The 21,508-nt window shown below is 40.8% G+C and overlaps 1 protein-coding gene across 4 annotated transcripts in view; it reads right to left on the reverse strand.

Moving 5' to 3' along the window:
* Positions 1-21,508, reverse strand: part of LOC143035721 (uncharacterized) — a 77,563-nt gene that overhangs the window by 40,580 nt on the left and 15,475 nt on the right. For all 4 annotated transcript variants that reach the window (XM_076202611.1, XM_076202612.1, XM_076202613.1 and 1 more), the window contains exon 3: positions 1-863. This exon is cut by the window's left edge and continues 4,826 nt beyond it. In XM_076202611.1, coding sequence (XP_076058726.1) covers positions 1-568 — 568 coding nt within the window. In that variant the 5' untranslated portion in view covers positions 569-863. The remainder of the gene's footprint in view (positions 864-21,508) is intronic.

The raw sequence follows: 21,508 nt of genomic DNA on the forward strand, positions 1-21,508 counted from the left end.
GGGCCATACCTACTGTCAAGCTATGGGGACCTGGAGAGGGGCTAGTGGTGGTAGAGGGAGACAGGATGGAAGAACCTGCAGCACCCAGACCCAGCCCAGGTGTTATGGGCGAGGGGCTCATCTGGCCACCACAGTACTTGTTTTTTGAAAACATGGAACCAGTCAAGCCAAGGTCAGTAGTGGGAGCCTGCAGTCCTCCCAGAGAAGGGCCTAAGCCTGAGGCACTGCCAAGCTCTGAGGAGTATGGTAAATTAGACCCCAAACTAGATCCTAAACCAGACCCTAAACCAGTTCCTAACCCATATTTGGTGTACCCATATTGGTAGCCCAAACCATACTGCTGATAGTACATAGATGAGTTATTGATAGGTGATGCAGTATAACCTCCCACACCTGACCCATAGCCAGCAGACATGGCCCCTGGTTTCCCATAATATGGGTTGGGCATCTGTGAGAGGTCACCTGGGTAGCCATTGTAGTAAGGAAGAGTACCCGGAGGAGGCATGTAGCCCGGGTATGCTCCCGAGTACCCCCCAGACCCACCAAAGCCGTTGTGCATCGAGTTCATTCTTCCTCACACCACCAAGAGAATATCAAGGACCCACTTTCCATTGCTACAGTGATGTGAGAGCTGGACATTACACACAAACAGCCTCACTACACTGCATGCCACCATTGACATATGAGCTGGTATCACACAACAATAGCTTCACTACACTTCAAGCTCTGCATTGCTTCCATTTTGTACAAGATATCCCACGCTGTAGTTGAAAGTTAGATCTGTCTCGCGAAGACCCGTTAATGCCAAGCTGTCCTGCTGCTCAGCTAGAATGTTGCCACTCTCAACTCACTTATGCAGTGTTCTGTGAACAAACAATACCATCAGAAATAAGGTTCAAATAAGGTTCATTATTTAAACATAATATAAGTTACAATGTGAATAAAAGTTATGTATTCAAATATGGTCAGATTAATGCTCTGTAGTGATATGTTCATGTGAAAAATTAGCACAGGGGGATAGTCTAAGTGTGAAAAGATTAGGAGCAATAATATCTGTTGCCATAAGTTTCCCTTACTGGAATCCTACAGCCTCACAAAGATTAACAACAGTCCTTGGACCCTCCAGGAAAGAACTTGGAAGAAACTCTGGTTTGCTGCCAGCATTACATGAGTGTACAGTGCCAATGTCATCAATTCAATGCAAATGGAAGGGAGTTGTATAGGGAGCCATAAGCTCTCTTTATGTGTAAAGGTGAAGAACCTACAGCTGATAAAGCAAAATACTGATCCTAGTCTAAAGACCATATGAGATGGAAAGGAGGATATTGCTAAGTTCTAAAGATGGGTGGCAGGGATATCATTCTTGCTAATTTTCATCTTTCAAAATTACCACATGCAGGTACTTGTCCCCGACCCCAAGGATGTGAAGGATGATGACTACCAATGAGGAAGAGAGGGAGGGAGAGCAAGGACAATTAAGAGAGAGCAGGAGAGAGTAGGAGATAAAAGAGAGGGAGGAGTGACAGCAGAGAAATAGATAAAGGAGAGAGAATGAGAGAGATGAGGGATGAGAGAAGAGAAAGGAGAAAGAAGAGAGAGGAGAAAGTGAGAAGAGAGATGAAAAGGGAAAGGAGAGAAGAGATAACAAGAGAGGGGAGATAAAAGAGATAGTATGGTAGAGGAGAGGGGGAGAGATAGTAAGAGTAGAGAGCAAAAGGGAAATAGATAGAGACTGAGAGATAGGGAGAGGAGAGACAAGAGAGGGGAGAGGAGGAGAGAAGAGATGTGTAGAAGAGAGGAGAGAAGAGAGGTGAAACAGAAGAGATGAGAGGAAATGAGAGACAAAGAGTAGAAAGGAAGAGGGAGAAAGAGAGTGGGAAAGAGAAAGAGAGAGGGATAGAGTGGGAGGGAGGGAGGGAGAGAGAGAAGAGTGAGAGAGAGAGAGAGAGAGGGGGAGAGAGAGAGAGTGAGAGAGAGAAGAGAGAGAGAAGAGAGAGAGAAGAGAGAGAAGAGAGAGAGAGAGAGAAAGAGAGAGAGAGAGAAGAGGGGAGTGAGGGAGGAGAAAGAGGGGAAAATGCTGGTCAGAAGTACTGGCCTGTAATTCAGCGGTATCCCCTTCCTTCAACCTTCATGAATTGGTACCACATTAGCCCTTTTCCAATCCAGTGGCACTATTCCTTCATGTAATGAACACATAATAGACTATGAATATTTCATCCTATGATCTTCAAAGATTAAGCACTTCCCTCACTTCTACATAATATTTTCTAAACCTAAATAATTGCTCACCTCTCCTCTAGAAAACTACTCTTCTCTGTGAGGACAGTTTGACAATATTCATTCATTATTTCTGTCTGAGCTGAATCCTCCTCAAAAACCTCACCACCCACTATTAGCTTGATTTCTTTCCTGCATTTCAATTTCCTATTGATGAGCCTGCAGATCAGTTTTTGTTAATCTTTGCATTTATCTATGACATCTTTCAATTTCTTTCCTCCTCCCTGTTGATTTTTATATATTCATTTTTAGTTTGGTTTTATGCTTCCTTTACCTCAAACCACTTTTTGTTTTAGCTATCTTGCTCACTCCAATGCTGTTAATGTTAAGAAATATTTCCCACTTTTTCATAATTCCAGGTATTCATCAATTCTTTCCTTTTTTTTTCAAAACATTTCTTCAAGCCAGAAAAATCTCCCTTTCCAAAGTTGAGTCTACCTTGCCCATATGATTCATTCTTTGGTTCTATTTCCCCCATCTGCCAACTGAAATTCAGTTGTTATATGGTCACTTTTTCTTATGGGGCAAAGGAATTTCAGAGTCAATGATGTCTCATTCTATGGCAAGTAGCAGGTCTAACGATAAGGAAATATCATTCACTTTTCTCCAAGTTGCTTCTTTTACTCACTGGTCAATATGTTCTCCATTGCCATATTTAACGGGTTATCACCCTAAGAATCCACATTGCTACTTGCTCCCTATTCCCAATTGTTGTTCAGTTGTTGTTGTCATTCCCTAGACTGTCTGCCACACCAGTCCCATCTCCCTGAGGAACACCACAGCTGGAATGGGGTTTTCCCACAAATCCTTCATAGTGTATATTGTTGGTATGTATGACTGTGTACAATGCAGTCTTCCATAATGTGATGAATAGTATGGGGTGAAGTATTGCATGCTGGACAGTTATCTGTGATGCAATCATCCAGCCTCCTCTGGTAGTCTAGAAGGGCTGAATGGTGGCCGCACCACAGTCTGGCCAGGTGGAATCTGTCTTTCTGGTGGAGAGAGGATTCAGAAAGATGGATATCAGGGGGGCTGGCATGCAGCAATGTATTGTCTTTCAGTCTCCTGATGGAGCAATGAGTGATATGATTATGGTTATATTTCTGGAGGCTGGTGTCTGGTGGTTCTGGAGGAAGCGAAGAGAGTATTTGTGTGTGATATAGGCATTTGGGTGTCGTTTTGATATTTCTTGGTGTGTGTGGGTGTTCTACTATGTAGTGCAGTGGGTGTATTTACCTAAATGTATTTATCTCAATTGTAGTGTACAGAAAAAGAGCAACAATCATTGGGTCCAGTCTCCTATTCTCTAATCTTTTATCATACCTAGCCTCAAATTCATGTACAGTCCCAAAAATCATGAGAATAATAAAAAATGAGGAGGATGGTAAGCTATTAAAAAAAGATCTAGATACTATTTTAGCATGGAGCCAAGAATGGGATATGAAGTTCACTACCAAAAAATGCAAAGTACTTAAAATGGGCACTAGCAGCAAAATGCCATCCTTGAACTATTCTTTGGGAAGTGAAACCATTACAAAAGCAAAACAGGAGAAACATTTGGGAATCTTGATAAAAGACAATCTGTCACCTGCCAGACACATCAGCGAGATTGTGCGAGAGGCATACAGACTACTGCAGAAGATTAATGTGGCACTTCACTCTATGGATGAAGAGATGATGAAAAAAAAAAACTTATCAAAACCTGATAAGTCCAAGACTATCCATCACTAGTATGGGCCCCACAAAGAGTGAAGGATATAAGCAAGATCAAGAGAATACAAAGGGCAGCAACCAAACTGGTCCCCAGCCTGGCAGATAAACCATACAAGGAAAGATGAATGGCACTAGGTCTGCCAACTTTGAAAGATCAAAGAAAAAGAGGCGATTACAACGTTCACGTCACTAAAAGGGATATATTGCATTAACAGAAGAGATCTGATTAAAGATGGGAGGGCTTAAAGAAGTCATGGGAGTATATTAAGAAACACCACATGTGTAAAGGATGTGAAGAAATAGTTTTCCATATAGATGCATAAATATGTGTGAATAGCTTAAAAGGTGATATATAGCCCAAGCTCAAACAATACAAGATTTTAAAACTAAATATGATAATTGGAAATCAAGGATATAGATTAAGTTATAACTGTAAATGAATGTCTAGGTATGTAAGAAAATTAGAGAATAGGAGATGGGACCCAATGAACATTGCTCCTTTCCTGTATACTACAATTATGGAAATACACACACACACATATATATATACACATACAGCATCAACAGCACCAACTGGAGTTTTGTAGGCTGCCGAATAAGGCAAAAATTCTCAATAGTGCAAGGAAACCAAGAGGCCTAGGTTGTATTGAGTGGGAGGGGGAGCACTTCTGGTTGCCCAAAATAATCTCTGTATTACCTAGTTGTATTATACAGGAAGGGAGCTATGCTCGTGGTGAGCTGTCTTTGTATCTTTCAGCATCAAGTTTATTCTTAAAATCGTGAATAGTATTTGCACACATTGTTTTTTCATCTAAGTTATTCCATATATCCAGCACTGTGTGGGAAGCTATTCTTTTCTGTCAAGGATTTCCATTCCTTTCATGATTCTATATATAGTCTATCAAGAGAAAATGCAAGGGAACCAAGGCAGATCAAGAGAAAATGGCAATGAGTTTGAATCAAATATCAACACAAACACAGAGCCCTCTAGGAGGTGCTATACCAAAACTAAATATAAATAAAGGCTTTGAAAACCCAAGGGGGCTCCTTAGGTTGAACAATGATGACCCTTTTTCTGGATTTGGTAAGTACGAAAGAAGTAATCTGAGTCAAATCATAGACATGGGAAAGGAGATGAGTTTTAATAGAAACTCGTGGGAGAAAGAATTCATGGAATTAAGGAAAGAGACTGTGAATTTAACCCCTACAGTCAGTGGTATATATCATATGACACAATTGTTTTATGGATTGAGCATCAGCAGCAGAAGTCATATGCAGCAAATTCAAAATTTTGCCAAAAATAGGCATTACATCTAGGGTCAAATCTGTGGTAATGATCAAGTAGCCATATCCATTGGCTATAGGCACCAAAATGTTAATTTATTGACAAAACTGGCAACCCTGACAGCAATTTTTTGGGGGTAACTTGGGGTATAAGATCAGCCTTTAGGACATAATTTAGGTGATTCTGGTGTACGAAACGAAGTATGAGGAGGTGAAATTGTACTTCAACAGTTTGGCATGTGCTATTTAGTACGTATTCAGATGTATAGAACTGGCAATTTTGCACTGCCAATTTTCATAATAAATTTGTAGTACAAAATGTGGCCAGGCAATAATGGTGTGATGGATGCTTACAAAAAAATTTACCAAAACAATAAGAAACACCACAATCACCTATCCTCCATGAAATTATAAAGAAAGATACTGAAAAATCAATTTACCATATAACAGTGATAAATATTTGCCAAAAAATCCACAAAAACTATTTATAAACACATTTTTCATAAGTGTCAGACTATTATGGGTGACTGTACATTCACTTGAAACACCATGTCAAATTTACTCACTCTCTGAAATTCTAACAAAGCTTCCCAAAAAAAAAAAAAAAAAATAAGGTACTCCTCGTTTAACGACTTACTCGGTTAGCGACGACGCGGAGTTACGACGTTTCGTTTAACGTAAATCTCCCGAAGTTACGACGTCGTGTACGATGATTAAGTTGGCTGAGGCAAATTTGTATGATGTTATAATTGAAATTGTACGGTGGATATTAGCTGTGAGGTAAAGTGTTCTGAAGCTTAGGTCTACATTACCATCCTGCAAGCTGCAAAAACTACCTGGGGTACAGTATATACCGGTAGTGGTAAATTTTTAGTTTCGACCATGGGCACAATATAGCAATAGAAAATTAATTATTAATTTTGTAAATTATAATGTATCAAAGTAATATGTAATTTTGTGAGCGGAAATAAAAAAAAAAGGTGCTAAAACAAATTTCATTAGTAACGAAGTCATGTCGGACGAATGGTACACCATGTTTTTTTATGATAGATGCCGATGTCGAAGAAATAAAAGGATGATGAATTCGTCTAACCTAAACTAAACTAACCTGACCTGTGTTTGATAAATCATTACCTGCAAATTAAATGTCATCCGGCTCGTCCTCATTGTCGTCGTCGTGAGAGACATTGGCAGACGACAAGATGGCGTCCCAATCCTATGCTACCGACTTCGTTCATTAGCATATTTTCTTGTAGCATGGTATTTTTTACTTTCATTTCTGCCCACAAAATTGCATATTACGTTGATACATTTTAATTTACAAAATTAATAATCAATTTTCTATTGCTATATTGCACCCATGGTCGAAACTAAAAATATACCCCGGTATTCAATATGGAATGTCAGCATACGCGGATTTGGTCATATACGGTAATTACAGGAACCTAACCACCGTAAATAAACAGTAAATAAAGCTTTAATGTACTGTATGAAAGAGGGAAAATACACGAAAATAAAGATACATGTATTGCTGGACATTGTACATACAGTACATGTACGTATATGTATACACTTTCGCTTAACGACCAATTCAGTTAACGACGGCGCGCTGGTCCCAATTGTCGTCGTTAAACGAGGAGTGGTTGTACAACCTCGTTCAACCCGCGTAAGAAGAAGAAGAAGAAGAAGAAGAAGAAGAAGAAGAAGAAGAAGAAGAAGAAGAAGAAGAAGAAGAAGAAGAAGAAGAAGAAGAAGAAGAAGAAGAAGAAGAAGAAGGAGGAGGAGGAGGAGGAGGAGGAGGTCTGGATTTCTACCAAACTTTTGCACACATATATTGAAAAAACTGACCCAGTTTCTCTACTTCTCGGCTAAGGTGAATCAAAATAAGCAATATCTATTGGTTTTACATAATTTTGATTTGATTTAAGAAGAAGAAAAAAAAAATGCTCTGATGCTGGGGGCGAATATATACAACATTCACCTGACGTCATACGGGTTAAGGAAAGATTATTTCAAAGTAAACAGAGAGGTATGTGATCTAAAGAAAAAGAATGTTGAAATAAATAATGAGCTAAGTGAATTAAAAAAAGAACTGATGGTGATATGGTTTAACATCACAAACTTCCTCCCTATCCAAAGGCTAAGACAGTGCCCCTCACAGAGGACTTTGTAGTGTGGAATTTAATAAACCATGCCCTTGGGTCAACTTCACTGGTGGCAGGGTTTGAACCACCATCCCCTCAACCTTTGCTGCAAGTAACAACACCCTAACCTGCTCAGCCAGAGGTTAAATGAAAATGAAAAGATGAAAAGCAATGATACTACCAATAGTGAGAATTTAAAAAAAAAGAGGTAAATCACAAAATACAGGCAATGTCTGAAAAAAACTGAAGAAAATTTAGGTGAAGAAAAATTGCAGATTGAAAAATGGAATAAAAACAGAGAAAACAAAGAAATAGCTTTTAAAGCAATAGTACAACAAATGTAGGAAAATGGAAAGGACACAATTATTCAAGGAATCAAAGAAAAAGCAAAATGGGTCAGAGATACAGTGGATACAAAAAAGTGTATTGTAGTATATGGATTAAAGGAAAAACATGGTCTAGTTAGGTACTTGAGAGAAAAAGCAGAAAAAGAAAGAACAAAAACAATTCTAAAAGAAGTACAAGATGATGATCAAGAAGTAGAAAAATAGAAGTATATACAATGGGACAATATTCTAAAGAAAGAAATTAACCTCTAAAGATAAAACTAAGATCACAAATGGTAGAAGACATTCTAGCAAAACCAGGCAAGTTACCAAGGAATGAACATTACAACAATACTGTGAGAATAAACACCTTGTGAGATCGAAACCTTTATTGGTACTACGTTTCGCTTGTTACAGTTTTTTCAAGTACAGACATGACACACACTCTGAGCACATATAAGCCAACAGGGAAGGAACTGGGAGAGGTTATCAGGGAGGGGTGGGTGGTAGGTGGAGGGGTAGGAGGGGGACGGGTGGGACTTGGTGGAGACAAAGGAGGACATTTCGGACAGTTTGTTGAAGTGGACTAAGGGGGACATTTCATACATTTATTTAATGCGGGTAACAGATGGATGATAGGAGGGGCGATGTTAAACATGCCTCTGTTCTGCTCAATGGTTTTGAAGCTTTGAATGGCGGCCGCTTCGAGGCATTTTCTCCTCACCCTGTCTGGTTCACTAAACAGAAGTTCTGCGTTATCCCAATCCATCAGGTGGTCGTTGGTGTTCCGGTGGATAACACAGGCGTTGGTGGTGATGTTGTTCCGGGAATCGTAGCGATGCTCCCGGATCCGGGTCTTCAGGTCACGGGAGGTCTCGCCGATGTATACTTTATCACATCCAGCACAGGGTATGCGGTAGACACCAGCGTTTTTTTCCCCACATCTTGTCCTGGTTGTCACTCCTTCTAGAGAGCTCTTTGATAGTTCTGCTGGACTGGCCCACTACCTGAATGTTGCAACGCCCAAGTGTCCGGGTGAGGGTGGCGGTGACGCTGCTGGCTGGAAGGATAAGCCTCCTAGCTGGATCTTTTGTTGGTTCCCGCCCTTCCATTATTTTGAGTGCCTTTTTCTTACACTGGTGGATGATGCACTCTGGATATTTTAATTTCTGAAAAACCTCCTTTATGTGCCTAAACTCGTCCTCTAAGAATTCAGGGCTACATATTCTGAGAGCTCTGAGGTAGAAACCTATGACTACACCTTTTTTAATACTGAGGTCATGGTGGGATAGGAAGTGAGTCAAATCGTCCTTATTGGTTGGTTTCCTGTAGACTGTAAATTTTAAAAAATTATCATGTTTGATAAATATAATAAGGGTATCCAAAAATGGAAGGGAATCGTTGATTTCTTCCTCCAAGGTGAACTGGATGGATGGCTCAACCTCGTTCAGAGCCGCTTGGAGTTTGGGGATGTCAAACCGTCTGGGGGAAATTAGTAGTATGTCATCCACATAGCGAAGCCATACTACGTTGCCAGGAACGATATCTGAGAAAGGCCCTGCTTCTAAAAATTCCATGAACAGGTTGGCAAGGACAGCGTGTGTCATGTCTGTACTTGAAAAAGCTGTAACAAGCGAAACGTAGTACCAATAAAGGTTTCGATCTCACAAGGTGTTTATTCTCACAGTCTTGTCGGCTTTTGCCATTGTGATTCATTACAACAATATATTGATAAAAAGAAAAATGAATGTTGAGGAAAGAGAAAGCGAGAAGACACTAAGAAGTGAAGCTAAAGAAAAAAGTGGTGACCAAAAGCAAGGTGTTCTATTGAAGAGTCTTAGACATGAGGCTGAGAAAACGGTACACCAAGGTAAGTGAAATGAAAAAAACAGAAAACAAGATGGAGAAGGAAAAAATTAAAAATGGCCTATACTAACATAGATTGATCTCAGGATTGAGTGAACTACATGATTACCTGTCAGAAGAAAAGACAGACAAAATGGGAATTGTGGAGATGAAATTAAGGGGTCCACTACCACCAACTAGTGTTGGACATGGGTTATATAATTATTGGATTAAAACAGAAATGAGTCACAGGGCAGAGGAATCATGTTTTTGGCCAAGAAAAAATTAAATATGACGAAGGTTACTGAGGGTAAAAAGAGTGTGGAAATTATCATTATTAAAGTTGAAGACAGCGACATGAAGTAGAAAGTTTGTGGTGATTTATGCCCCCAAAAATGGGCCCTTGGAATAAGGGCAGGTGTTCAAAAATGTTAGAAGATACAAGGCTTTCATTAAACAAGATGCCAAAGGATGGAAGTAACCTGGTACTTATGGGAGATTTTAAAAGCACTTTTTTTGTGAATCAGCAATTTTTTTAGTATGGGATTAAGCATCGGCAATATTTTGCCGATGCTGATGCTTTTAGAATAACAGCACAAGTTGGAGTAAATGTTAGAGCAAATTATATTGATTTTTAATTTTATTTTTATATTTCTTATATTTGCTTTTTTATGGCAAATATATGTATTATCTTAGTGATTATGTTCTACTGGCTTATAGAATAAAACCACTATTTAATTATGCTTAGTGATGCTGGCTTAAAAATATTTGTAAACATGAATTTTTTATGGAAACCAAAGGCTTTCCTCCCCCTTACACGGAAGGTAGCCAAACGACAAAGGCATAAAAACCACTCCCATCCATTCCATCCCCTACACACTCCACTCCCCTTTACCCTCTTCCCTCCCTCTTATCTTGGCACCTTCTGGATGACGGGTCATCCCTGCATCTTGTCCACTGCCCTGGGTCAGAAGCAGTGTTGCAAGACAGCACATCCACAGCAAGGCAGCTTCATTAATTCAGCGACCCACCCTCTCAATTCCCCCATGCAGAAAAGGGGAAGACAGGGAGAAATCCCTTCGGGCTGCATCAATTCATTTCTCATACATACTCCCTCACCCCCTGTCCCCTACCCACTCCCCGTCATGCATCACAGCATCATCCATACACAACCCTTCTCCATTCACCCCTATCTTTTGTCCTCTCCCGTCCTTCCCCAACAGACATTCCCCCATTTCTCAATGCCCCTTTTACCCCATCCATCCATCTCATCCTAGGTCGACCCCTCATGTTCACTCCTTCCACCTCTGCCTTCCACACCTCTTTTAATAATCTTTCTTCACTCATTCTTTCCATGGGTCCAAACCATCCCAATACTCTTTCCTCAACCCATCTCTCAACTCCCTTTCAACCCCCGTTCTCCTCACCTCCTCATCTTTCACTCTATCCAGCCTAGTAACCCCTACCATACTTCTCAGGCACCTCATCTCACACATTCAAATTCCTCCTCTCTTATGTTCCATGTTTCTGCACCGTACAGTACTGTCAGCACAATCACTCTTTCATACAATCTCCTCTTAGCATCCATTCTGAAATGTCTACTTCTCATTACACTTTTTAATCCCCAAGGCACTTGCTTCTCTCCACATTTTCCCTCCACCTCCACTCTTCCCTTTCCTACCACATTTGCACCCAAGTATGTAAAGCTATCCACTTCCTCCAGTCTCTCTCCCTTAATACTCACTTCCAGTCTGCTGCCACTTTCTCCCCTTGTACATCTCATCACCTTACTTTACCACATTTATCTTCAACTTCCTTCTTTCGCACATCTTCCCAAACTCTGTCACTAACTTCCACAATCCTTTCCCTGATCTCGCTGCAAGTGTAGTGTCATCAGCAAACAACTGGCTTATCACTCACTTTTCTCCATTTTCTTTAACCACCTCCAATCCCTGATCCACTACCCTTGCATTTACCTCTTGCACCACCCCATCCATGTATAAACTGAACAGCCAGGGTGAGTCAACACATCCCTGACCAAGTCCCACCTTTACCTCAAAACCCTTACTCTCTCCACTTCGAATCCTAACACAAGCTCTACTACTCTTGTAAAAGCTCTTGAATGTTCTTAAAAGCTTTCCTCTTATTCTGTATATCTGCAATACTTCCCACAGTTCCTTCCTGTCTACCCTGTCATAAGCCTTTTCCAGGTCCATAAAACCCCCCCCCCCCAAAAAAAAAAAAAAAAAAAAATCTTTTACCTTTTCCTAAAGCTTTTTCACATACTTGTCTTACCACAAAAATCTGATCTACGCAACCCTTACCTGTCCTAAATCCACAGTTACTCACCAATTACTCTCTCTGTTCCTCTCCTAATCCTCTCAATCAAAACCCTTCCATAAGTCCTCCCAACTACACTTAATAGGCTGATCCCTTTGAAACTACTACATTCACACTTGTCCCCTTTTCCTTTGTAAAGTGGAACTATACAGGCACTCCTTCAGTCCTCCAGCACTCTACCCTCTCTTAAACAAACATTAATTAAACTCACCAGCCAGTCTACCATCGCTGTACCTCCTTTTTTCAGAATATTCTGCATGACATTCCTCCAACCCAGGTGCCTTACTTGCTCTCATCATCTTAACAACTGCCTTCACTTCATCTTTCCTTACTTCTCCTTCATTTTCCTCACTCATCACTTTCATTTTCTTAGTGCTTCCCACTGCAACTACATTTCCCTCCCTATCCTCCTTCACATATAGCAATTCCCTAAAATATTCTGCCCATCTTCCTCTTACTACCTTCTCTTCCATTATCATCTCTCCATCTGCACCTTTTACCTTTTCTTCTCTACCTGATTCGCCTCCTCTTCCTTTCTTAATTTCTTTCCAAAACATTTTTTATTACTTTCAAAATTTTCTGTCATACTCTTACCCCATTTCACATCTGCTCTCCTCTTTGCCTCTTTTATCTTATGCTTTACTTCTCTTCTCTTTTCTTTATACCTCTCATATGATTCCTTCATTCTATTTTGTAACCAATCTGTGAAAGGTCGCTTCTCTTTACAACCTTCTTTGCTTCCTCATCCCACCACTCACTACCCTTTCTTCTATTTCCTCCCGTCCTCCTTGTTCCACACACCATCTTTGCACACCTTGTGACTCCCTCCTTGAACCATCCCCATTCCCCATGAAGAATTTTGTCTATACCTTTTTTGTGTGTGTATGTGTGGTACCCACACTACTACAGAATATTCCAGTCTAGGTCAAACCAGGTTTTTGATAGTCTTCATCATGGCTTTGTTTATGTAGTGAATGCTCCTCAATAGGTTATAAGGTTCCCCAGTGATCTTTTTGATGTGTGTTGCTATTGACATTTGCCATTATCATCACTCCCAAGTCTCTTAGCCTATGCTTTTGTAATTGGATCATTACTAATTCTATGCAGTAATGATGGCCTATTCTTACTTGTCCCCATTACCAATATTGAACAAATAGGTGTAAGCAATAGGCCATCAATGCTTTATTCCAATATCTTGCAAGGGCTACTATGCTGTGTCTGCAAGATAATGTCATGCTGGTCTGGGCAAAGACAGGAGTTGGATAAAAATTCAAAGTAGTACCACCATTCTTTAATCAACCCTATCACTACTCTCCAACATCTCTCCCCTCTTTTATTCCTGTTTTTTCACATGAGTAGGTCAATGCCTTGGTGCCTGCCCTCCCATACTACCGCCTTTAGCTGGAGACCTTAAAACTAACCCAGGTCTATACACATGCCCAACATGTACAAAAGCAATACTTTTTCACACATCCACCAAATGCAACTCTTGGTCCCACCTCACATACACTATACTCAGCACAAATATACTAAGAACTGGAGATGCAACTGTCACAGAACACATACACCCAAAAACACACCAACACAAAAATATACTTTAAACATACTACAAATAAACATAACAGAATCACAAAGATGGATCACTTCAAGCATGAACATAACACACACACAGCTTTAATACAAGACACAAAACAGATACAGTCTACCCATATTCATTGATTACACATCAATAAGGCAGGACAACATAAAACATTAGATGGGCTCATAATACTAATTCACAACAGTATACCCTTAAACAAAACAAAGAAAACCATACAAACACTCACAGGCACCACAACAGAAGTAATCTCAATAAAAAATATATATAAAAATAAGAATAAATAAATAAATAAATTCTACATTTACAACATTACAAAAAATTTCCTACTACTTGCTATATCAGCCCAATGAAGCTACATCCTTCCACTTCAACCATTTAACTTAACAAAGCCATATATTTGAAGGTGATGTGAATGCACATCCCCCAATCTAGCTCTACAGATTTCCTAGTCCCATGGTTTTTATTCCTTTTAGGGTTAGGTTTCTAGAATTGACGTGTCTATTAGGCTATTGTCAATTCTGTATCCTCCACCTTTTAAAATTTCCCATTGCTTACATGTATCATTGCGGGGTTTTTATTAGTTGATAGGCCACCTTTTTTGGTTTTTGGAATTAGGAGTGTCAATCTGGCTTTTTCCTTTATGTTCCCATGCGTGATCTTTGATTAACTTTGTTTTTCCCACCAGTGTTTTTACACAAGTGTTTTTTAAAGTTAAACTTTAATCCCTTTTTTTTTTCTCACGTGAATTTTGTCTTCTGATTTTTTTCTATCTTACATTAAATATTAAAATTGTGATAATATTTTTGTAACAAAAAGGGCTTTTGTTGTTTGTGTTGTTTTGTTTTGTAAACGTTTTAAACGAAACCCTCTTTTCCGAACCTGGATAGGATTGGATTGAATTGGATTGAACTGGATTGAAATAAATAAAAACTTAATTTAAATCATAAATATTCTCCTCCTTGTCGCCATATTTGACAGTAGGAGACCTTTCCTAAAATCTCATTCCCCTCCAGTCTCAATCTGTTACAGTGGCGACCTTGCCAGGATTCACGTGAGATCTTTTTTTTGTTTAACCCAATTTTATTTTAAAAGTACAACCACTCCTTATTTAACGACAACAATTGGGACCAGCGTCGCCGTCGTTAACTGAATTGGTCGTTAAGCGAAAGTGTATACTGTACATATACGTACATGTACTGTATGTACAATGTCCAGCAACACATATATCTTATTTTCGTGTATTTTCCCTCCTTTATACAGTACATTAAAGCTTTATTTACTGTTTATTTACCGTGGTTAGGTTCCTGAAATTACCGTATATGACCAAATCCGCGTTTGCTGACATTCCATATCAAATACCGGGGTATTTTTTTAGTTTCGACCATGGGCGCAATATTGCAATAGAAAATTAATTATTAATTTTGTAAATTAAAATGTATCAACGTAATATGCAATTTTGTGGGCGGAAATGGAGGTAAAGAATACCTTGCTACAAGCAAATATGCTAATGAACGAAGTCGGTAGCATAGGATCAGGACGCCATCTTGTCGTCTGTCAATTGACGGCCTCGGTACTTCCGACTACCTCACCAGGTATATTTTCTTGAAGGAATGTTATGGTGCGGAGATACATGCATTCCTTCAAGCTGCAATAACTTTGTATACCCCGCAAGCTGAGAGAGTGGTTGAAAAGCCCGCCAACGTTTCTCACGACAGCGACAATGAGGATGAGCCGGATGACATTTAATTTGCAGGTGATGATTTATTAAACACAGGTTAGGTTATTTTAGTATAGGTTAGACAAATTTATCATCCTTTCATTTCTTCAATGTCGGAATCTATCATAACAAACATGGTGTACCATTCATCCGACATGACTTCGTTACTTACGAAATCTGTTTTCGCACCTTTTTTTTCCGCTCACAAAATTGTATATTACGTTGATACATTATAATTTACAAAATTAATAATTAATTTTCTATTGCTATATTGCGCTCATGGTCGAAACTAAAAATTTACCAATACCGGTATATACTGTACCCCAGGTAGTTTGTGCAGCTTGCAGGATGGTAATGTAGACCTAAGCTTCAGAACACTTTACCTCACAGCTAATATCCACCATACAAGTTCATTTATAACATCATACAAATTTGCCTCAGCCAACTTAATTATCATACACGACGTCGTAACTTCGGGAGATTTACGTTAAACGAATATTGGTCTGTCATAAAGCCCGTCGTAACTCCGCGTCGTCGCTAACCGAGTAGGTCGTTAAACGAGGAGTGGTTGTAATATAAGATGGTGATTATTAGTAATTCTGATGTAAAAGCATTCATAGCACAGGAGCCCGCGGCAGAGGATATAGATAAGCTCTCGGTTGCTGAACTGCAATTAGTAGCTGCATTTAACGGTTTTGACTTGTCACAAAAGGCAAATAAGTCAAGTTTAGTTACAGTAGTCTACTGCCAGTTAGGATTAGAAACAATCTTTGAATAGAACCGAAATGTCGGACAAGTCACAAAGAGTGAGGGAGGAGCTGGAAGATGCTATGGCTTAACACCGTCTAGAGCTCCAGCTTAAAGTTAAAGAAGCAGAGTTTCGGATAGCAGAGATAGGTGCAAATGGAAGTAGGTCTCCCCTACCGATCCGTGTGCAAGTGGACGGCAATCCTCATTTTTTAGTGTTGGTGTTAATGACATTGAGAAGTGGGCGTGGCATAAAGAAACCGCCAGATGATCGAGTTTGTTTTGTGCAGAGGCAGCTATTTTAAGTGTCATTGTGTGTAGTGCTCAACACTGTTATTTGTCTGTTTTAGTAGTGGCATACGAGTTTGTATTTTTTGGTGGTATGGTTAGGAGATTTTATTTAATTATGTAATGGAAAGTCAATGCAGAGCACCTGGATGAGTCTGTCCCGTGCACAAGCACAGGTTTGACAGGAAAGCATTTTAGTTTTGACCCTTCTGCCTTTTTAGGGGACACTTTTGCAGGCCAAGACCTGTACCATTTTCTTTTTAAGGATGAGGGTTGCCAACATGATCACTACACCAGATAGGAGCCGCAGACAGTGGCTGTGTCACATCACTTGTCAAAGGGTTACCACAAAAGTGTCTCTGTTCGCCTCAACAGGCCTGGCAAGCAGCTGAGGGCGAGGTAGAGACAGAGGACAGCCTCCTGCCCATTTTTTCTGTTGGGTGTCTGGTCTGAGAACACCGCCACTGGAGACGGAAGTGGGGGCACCTGAGCATCGAGCAGAAATGAAAACTGCTTGCCGTAAAGTGTAAGTTCCTCCCAGAAATTCAAAGACAGACTGTGGGGCTGGCCATCTCAGTAGCTTACAACTTTTGTGTTAGTGACACTATCTCAGTGGAGTTTTTCAGTATTGTATATCCTCATTAAGCGCCTTGTTGGAGAAGGAGTTGCTGTCTTGTTGCAAGTGGGTCTCATTTGTCATGTGCAAGTGAGTGTCGTTCGCCCATCTTTGCTTTTGCTTTAGTGATACAGTAGCCAGAAGTTCTGCATTGATTTCCGCAGAAAATTAAAATCTTAAAAAAATAATAATAAAAAAAAAAAAGCATAATAGCTACGCTCCTACACATTTTTTTTCTTGGTGAGGAGGTGTCACGTATCTCAATCATTCACATGTTTTCTTTCTTTGTAGTGATGGTTGCAAGTTGTCGGGCAGCACGCAGTTTTCAAAACCCCCCTCTTTTTATCACCCAGCTGTGGACCAAGTTGACACACCCAGTAGGTCAAACAACAGTCAGAGCAGTGGCGTCTTTTGTTAATTCCTTGCCCTCAGGTCAAGTAGCCATGAACATTGAGCATCGGGGTGCATCTTGCCAAATTGATATGGGGTTATGTTTCTTTTAGTCTGTGTACTTTTTAAGTTTTTTGATGGAATGTAGCCAGCATTCCATCAACTAGTATCTCTGTTACCATATGATGGTACACAAGCCGTACCCAAATCTTTGTAATTAAAAAAATATTGTACTTATGCAATTAGTATGGCAACATTTTCTCTATCACCGGCCGACTGGCTGGACATGAGGGCGCGCATGTCAAGTTGCCATTTTATTTTTGTAGCCCTTTTTACTTTTGTTGTGTTAGTATTAAGATTTTTATTATTATAAAATTCTTGTCTGTTTTAACCCGTTAACTCCAATATGCCACCCGGGAGTCAGCACTGGGGAGAACCGATATGCCGCCCCAGCGGCACGATATTCAACCCCTTACAGAAATCGCGCTAGATTTGGTAACGCTTTCATACTTTTAGGGAAGTTTGTCTGACTTGTCAACACTGCCCAGAGAATGCTACGATGCCAGTTAGTGCTTTCATACACGTGGTGACTCGGGAGTGCTTTTTGCATCTTATTTATCAGGATTATCTACCTCAATCAGTGTGATATTAGTGTAAACATGCCTCAAGGCGAGTGACAGTGATCCATTACGCAATAGTGTGTACAAAATCAGCCATGCACAGAAAGACTCATACACCTTCAACCACTCTTCCTCGTTGCCAAATCCACCAAATAATTTTTTCTGCACGTTTATGGTGTCCCCAAGAACTTGCTCTATCTATCTGGTGCAAAAGGTGCTTGAAACCAAACTGTGCTGATATGAACCATCGTGCAGGATCGTCTGAGCACGCCCTAGCACACACCCCCGAGTCTGGTAGTAAAAGTTGCCACTACTGATTCTCGCACCAGATCTACAACTTCCGACCTTTCTCATGGCCATCCTAGAGTGGGTATATGATTTTTATGTGTCTTGGCCCATGCGCCTGAGTATTCCAAAGAAGTTAAGCATAATTTTATTCAATTTGGTAAGACTCGATTTTTCGGTCATAAAATCGTCATGAGAGACGAATTGATTTGAGGGGTCATCGGATTTTACGGGTTAAGGTTGTGTAAGCGGGTTAGGCTTCTATGCCATTTTTCCAAGTGGGATAGGAAAAACTTCCTGTTTGTCCTTTCGGCCTTAATGTCATTTGGTGACCCCTCAGGTCAATTTGTTGACCCTTTAACCTCTTCACTCCAGGGCATATCGCACATCTGGCAGCATTAGCTGCCCGACATGCAATGTTGCGTCATAATAATCGCATTATAAAAAATAAAGTCAGTGCTCAATCGTTCATTCTCTCTCACCCGTGTATTTTGATAACCATAGAAAATTGATGAAGCCAGTTTAGAGAGAATGGAAATTACATAGGTACGACTACAATAAATATAATCAAGATGCTGACGTCGGCATCATCGAGTACCCACTTGCTCCTCATGCCGCCTACGTAGGCATCACCATATGGAAGTGGTTAACCCCTTCCATACGGTGCCGCCTACGTAGGCATCATGAGGAGCAAGTGGATTCGCAACGCTGCCATATCGGCGTCTTGATTATATTTATTGTAGTCGCCCCTGTGTTTTTACATTCTCCCAAATGTGCCCTGAATCCCATTCTCTGTGGTTTTCAAAATTCGCGGGTGAAAGAGAGAACGATCGATATAAGCGGTGACTATATTTTATGATGCGAGTATTATTACGACACATTGTACGGCTGGCATTGGCTGCTGCCCGCGAGATTTAAGTCCCGTAGTGAAGTGGTTAAAAGGGAGGGTCAAACCTTTCTCAGGGTTCTTCTTCATCCCGACGAGTCAAGACCCGGCCGTTTCTATCTCCTTGAGGAGACGTTCCCCCTCATCTAAGGTATGTAAGGCACCTAAGGTTTTAACACGTAAGTGGGTTTTTATAGGCAGTATAACGTCAAGGATGCGTTATGTTGCCCTGGCTGTTCAACTTATACATGGATGGGGTAGTGCGAGAGGTAAATGCAAGGGTAGTGGGTCAGGGATTGGAGATGGTTAAAAAAAATGGAGAAAAGTGGGAGGTGAGCCAGCTGTTGTTTGCGGACGACACTGCGCTTGTGGCAGGATCGGAGGAGGGATTGAGGAAGTTGGTGACAGAGTTTGGGAGAGTGTGTGATAGAAGAAAGCTGAAGATAAATGTGGGTAAAAGTAAGGTGATAAGATGTACAAGGGGTGAAAGTGGCAGTAGTCTGGAAGTGAGCATTAAGGGAGAGCGACTGGAAGAGGTGGATAGTTTTAGATACTTGGGTGCAAATGTGGCAGGAAAAGGTGGAGTGAAGGTGGCGATAGAATGTATTTTGAGAGAAGCGAGTAAATGCCTTGGTGGATTAAAAAGTGTAATGAGGAATAGACATTTGGGAATGGATGCTAAGAGGAGATTATATGAAGGAGTGATTGTGCCAATAGCACTGTATGGGGCAGAAACATGGAACATAAGAGAGGAAGAGAGAGGGAGTTTGAATGTGTTTGAGATGAGGTGTCTGAGAAGAGGTGTCTGAGAAGTATGATGGGGGTTACTAGGCTGGATAGAGTGAGAAATGAGGAGGTGAGGAGGAGAACAGGGATGGAAAGGGGGTTGGGAGATAGGGTTGATGAAAGAGTATTGGGATGGTTTGGACACATGGAAAGAATGAGTGAAGAAAGACTTGTAAAAGAGGTATGGAAGGCAGGTGTGGAGGGAAAGTCCTAGGATGAGGTGGATGGATGGGGTGAAGGGGGCTTTGGGGAAGAGGGGAATGTCTGTTGAGGAAGGACGGGAGAGGACAGAGGACAGGGGTGAATGGAGAATGGTTGTATATGGATGATGTTGGGATGGATGAGGTGGAATGGGTGGGGGGAGTGAGGGGTGAGGTAGTATGTGTGAGCAAAATTTGACGCAGCCTGAAGGGATTTCTCCCCATCTTCTCCTTTATGCATGGGGGGACGGAGAGGGGGGGTCGCCGATTTAATGAAGCGGCCTTGCTGTGGATGTGCTGTGTCTTGCGACACTGCTTCTGACCCAGGGCAGTGGACAAGGTGCAGGGATGACCCGTCATCCAGGAGGTGCTAAGATGTGAGGGAGGGTGGAGGGGTGTGGAGTGTATTCAGGGATGGAATGGGTGGGAATGATTTTATGCCTTTTCCTTTTTGGCTACCTCCCTTGTAAGGGGGGAAAAAGCCTTGGTATATGTATGTATGTATGTATGTATATCCTAGGCTTGGTGCGAGGTTTAGGATCCCCTTTTGGAAATAAAAATTTGAATCTGGTGTGTCGAATTAGGCTTTATGCCAGATTTCCTAGTCCCGTGGTTTTTATTCCTTTTGTGGTTAGGTTTCTAGAATTGACATGTCTATTAGGCAATCATCAATTGTATTATGCTTTTAATTTAAAAAATGCACTCCATATACATATACCAAATGCTTTTTCCCCTTACAAGGGAGGTAGCAAAAAAACAAAGGCATAAAAACCACTCCCACCCATTTCATCCCCAACATACTCCACTCCTCTCTACCCTTCCTCTTATCTTAGCACCTCCTGGATGACAGATCATCCCTGCATCTTGCCCACTGCCCTGGGTCAGAAGCTATGTCGCAAAACACAGCACATCCATAGCAAGGCCGCTTCATTAAATCGGCAATCCCCCCTCTCCTTTCCTTCATGCAGAAAAGGAGAAGATGGGAAGAAATCCCTTTGGGCTGCATCAATTTATTTCTTACACATATTCCCTCACCCCCAATCCCCCCTCATGTATCACAGCATCATCTATACACAACCATTCTCCATTCACCCCTATCTTCTATCCTCTCCCATCCTTCCTTAACAGACATTCCCCTTTCCTAATGCCCCTTTTACCCCATCCATTCATCTCATCCTTGGTCGCCCCCTCATGTTCACTCCTTCCACGCCTCTTCTACTAATCTTTCTTAACTCATTCTTTCCATGTGTCCAAACCATCCCAATACTCATTCATCAACCCTATCTCTCAACTCCCATTCTCCCCCTCACCTCCTCGTTTCTCACTCTATCCAGTCTAGTAAACCCTATCATACTTCTCAGGCACCTCATCTGAAACACATTAGATTTAGAAACTAAAAAAATACAAAGAGGATTTCTAAAACTTATCACATATGTATTGC

This window comes from Oratosquilla oratoria, chromosome 19 (assembly GCF_046742065.1).
Source record: "Oratosquilla oratoria isolate Oo_2021 chromosome 19, ASM4674206v1, whole genome shotgun sequence".
NCBI lineage: Eukaryota > Metazoa > Arthropoda > Malacostraca > Stomatopoda > Squillidae > Oratosquilla > Oratosquilla oratoria.